At 69.6% G+C, this 493-nt stretch overlaps 1 protein-coding gene across 1 annotated transcript in view; it reads left to right on the top strand.

The window, feature by feature from the left end:
- Window positions 1-2: 2 nt before the first annotated feature.
- Window positions 3-493, top strand: part of TRIM8 (tripartite motif containing 8) — a gene marked incomplete at its 5' end in the record, with an annotated part of 27249 nt that continues 26758 nt past the window's right edge. Inside the window, one exon of the mRNA XM_009638099.2 lies at window positions 3-191. Coding sequence (XP_009636394.1) covers window positions 3-191 — 189 coding nt within the window. The remainder of the gene's footprint in view (window positions 192-493) is intronic.

The following is a 493-nucleotide window of genomic DNA, read 5'->3' as shown; positions in this document are numbered from 1 at the left end:
CCACGGCCCGGGGCCATCTCCGGGTGGGGGCGGACGACGTGCGGGCCTGGAGCTGCCCCCAGCACAACGCCTACCGCCTGTACCACTGCGAGGCCGAGCAGGTGGCCGTCTGCCAGTTCTGCTGCTACTACAGCGGGGCCCACCAGGGACACTCGGTCTGCGACGTGGAGATCCGCCGCAATGAGATCAGGGTGAGTCGGACCTTCCTGGAGACCTGGGTTTGTCCAGCCCAGGGCGGGGGGCTGCTGCTCTCCCTGGCCACCCTTGTACCTGCCGTGTTCGTTCCCCCATGGCTTATGTTTGTGTAGGGCCTACGCAAAACCCACCCCAGTGCTTCCTCCTCCGCCCGGTCCCCCTGTGGCGGACATGTTAGGTGGCCGCTCCAGCTGAGCGGTGACGGAGTCAGTGGGCGCCGGGGGAGCTCCCCGGGGAAGGAGGTCCATGCCCGGAGGCCTCCGGAGCCGTCCAGCCGTAGGGCCCGCGGGCGCTCGGG

The sequence above is a fragment of the Egretta garzetta genome, unplaced genomic scaffold (assembly GCF_000687185.1).
Source record: "Egretta garzetta isolate BGI_Z169 unplaced genomic scaffold, ASM68718v1 scaffold135, whole genome shotgun sequence".
Taxonomy (NCBI): Eukaryota; Metazoa; Chordata; class Aves; order Pelecaniformes; family Ardeidae; genus Egretta; species Egretta garzetta.
Note: the sequence above shows the minus strand (reverse complement) of the source record. Positions and strands in the feature narration are given on the sequence as shown.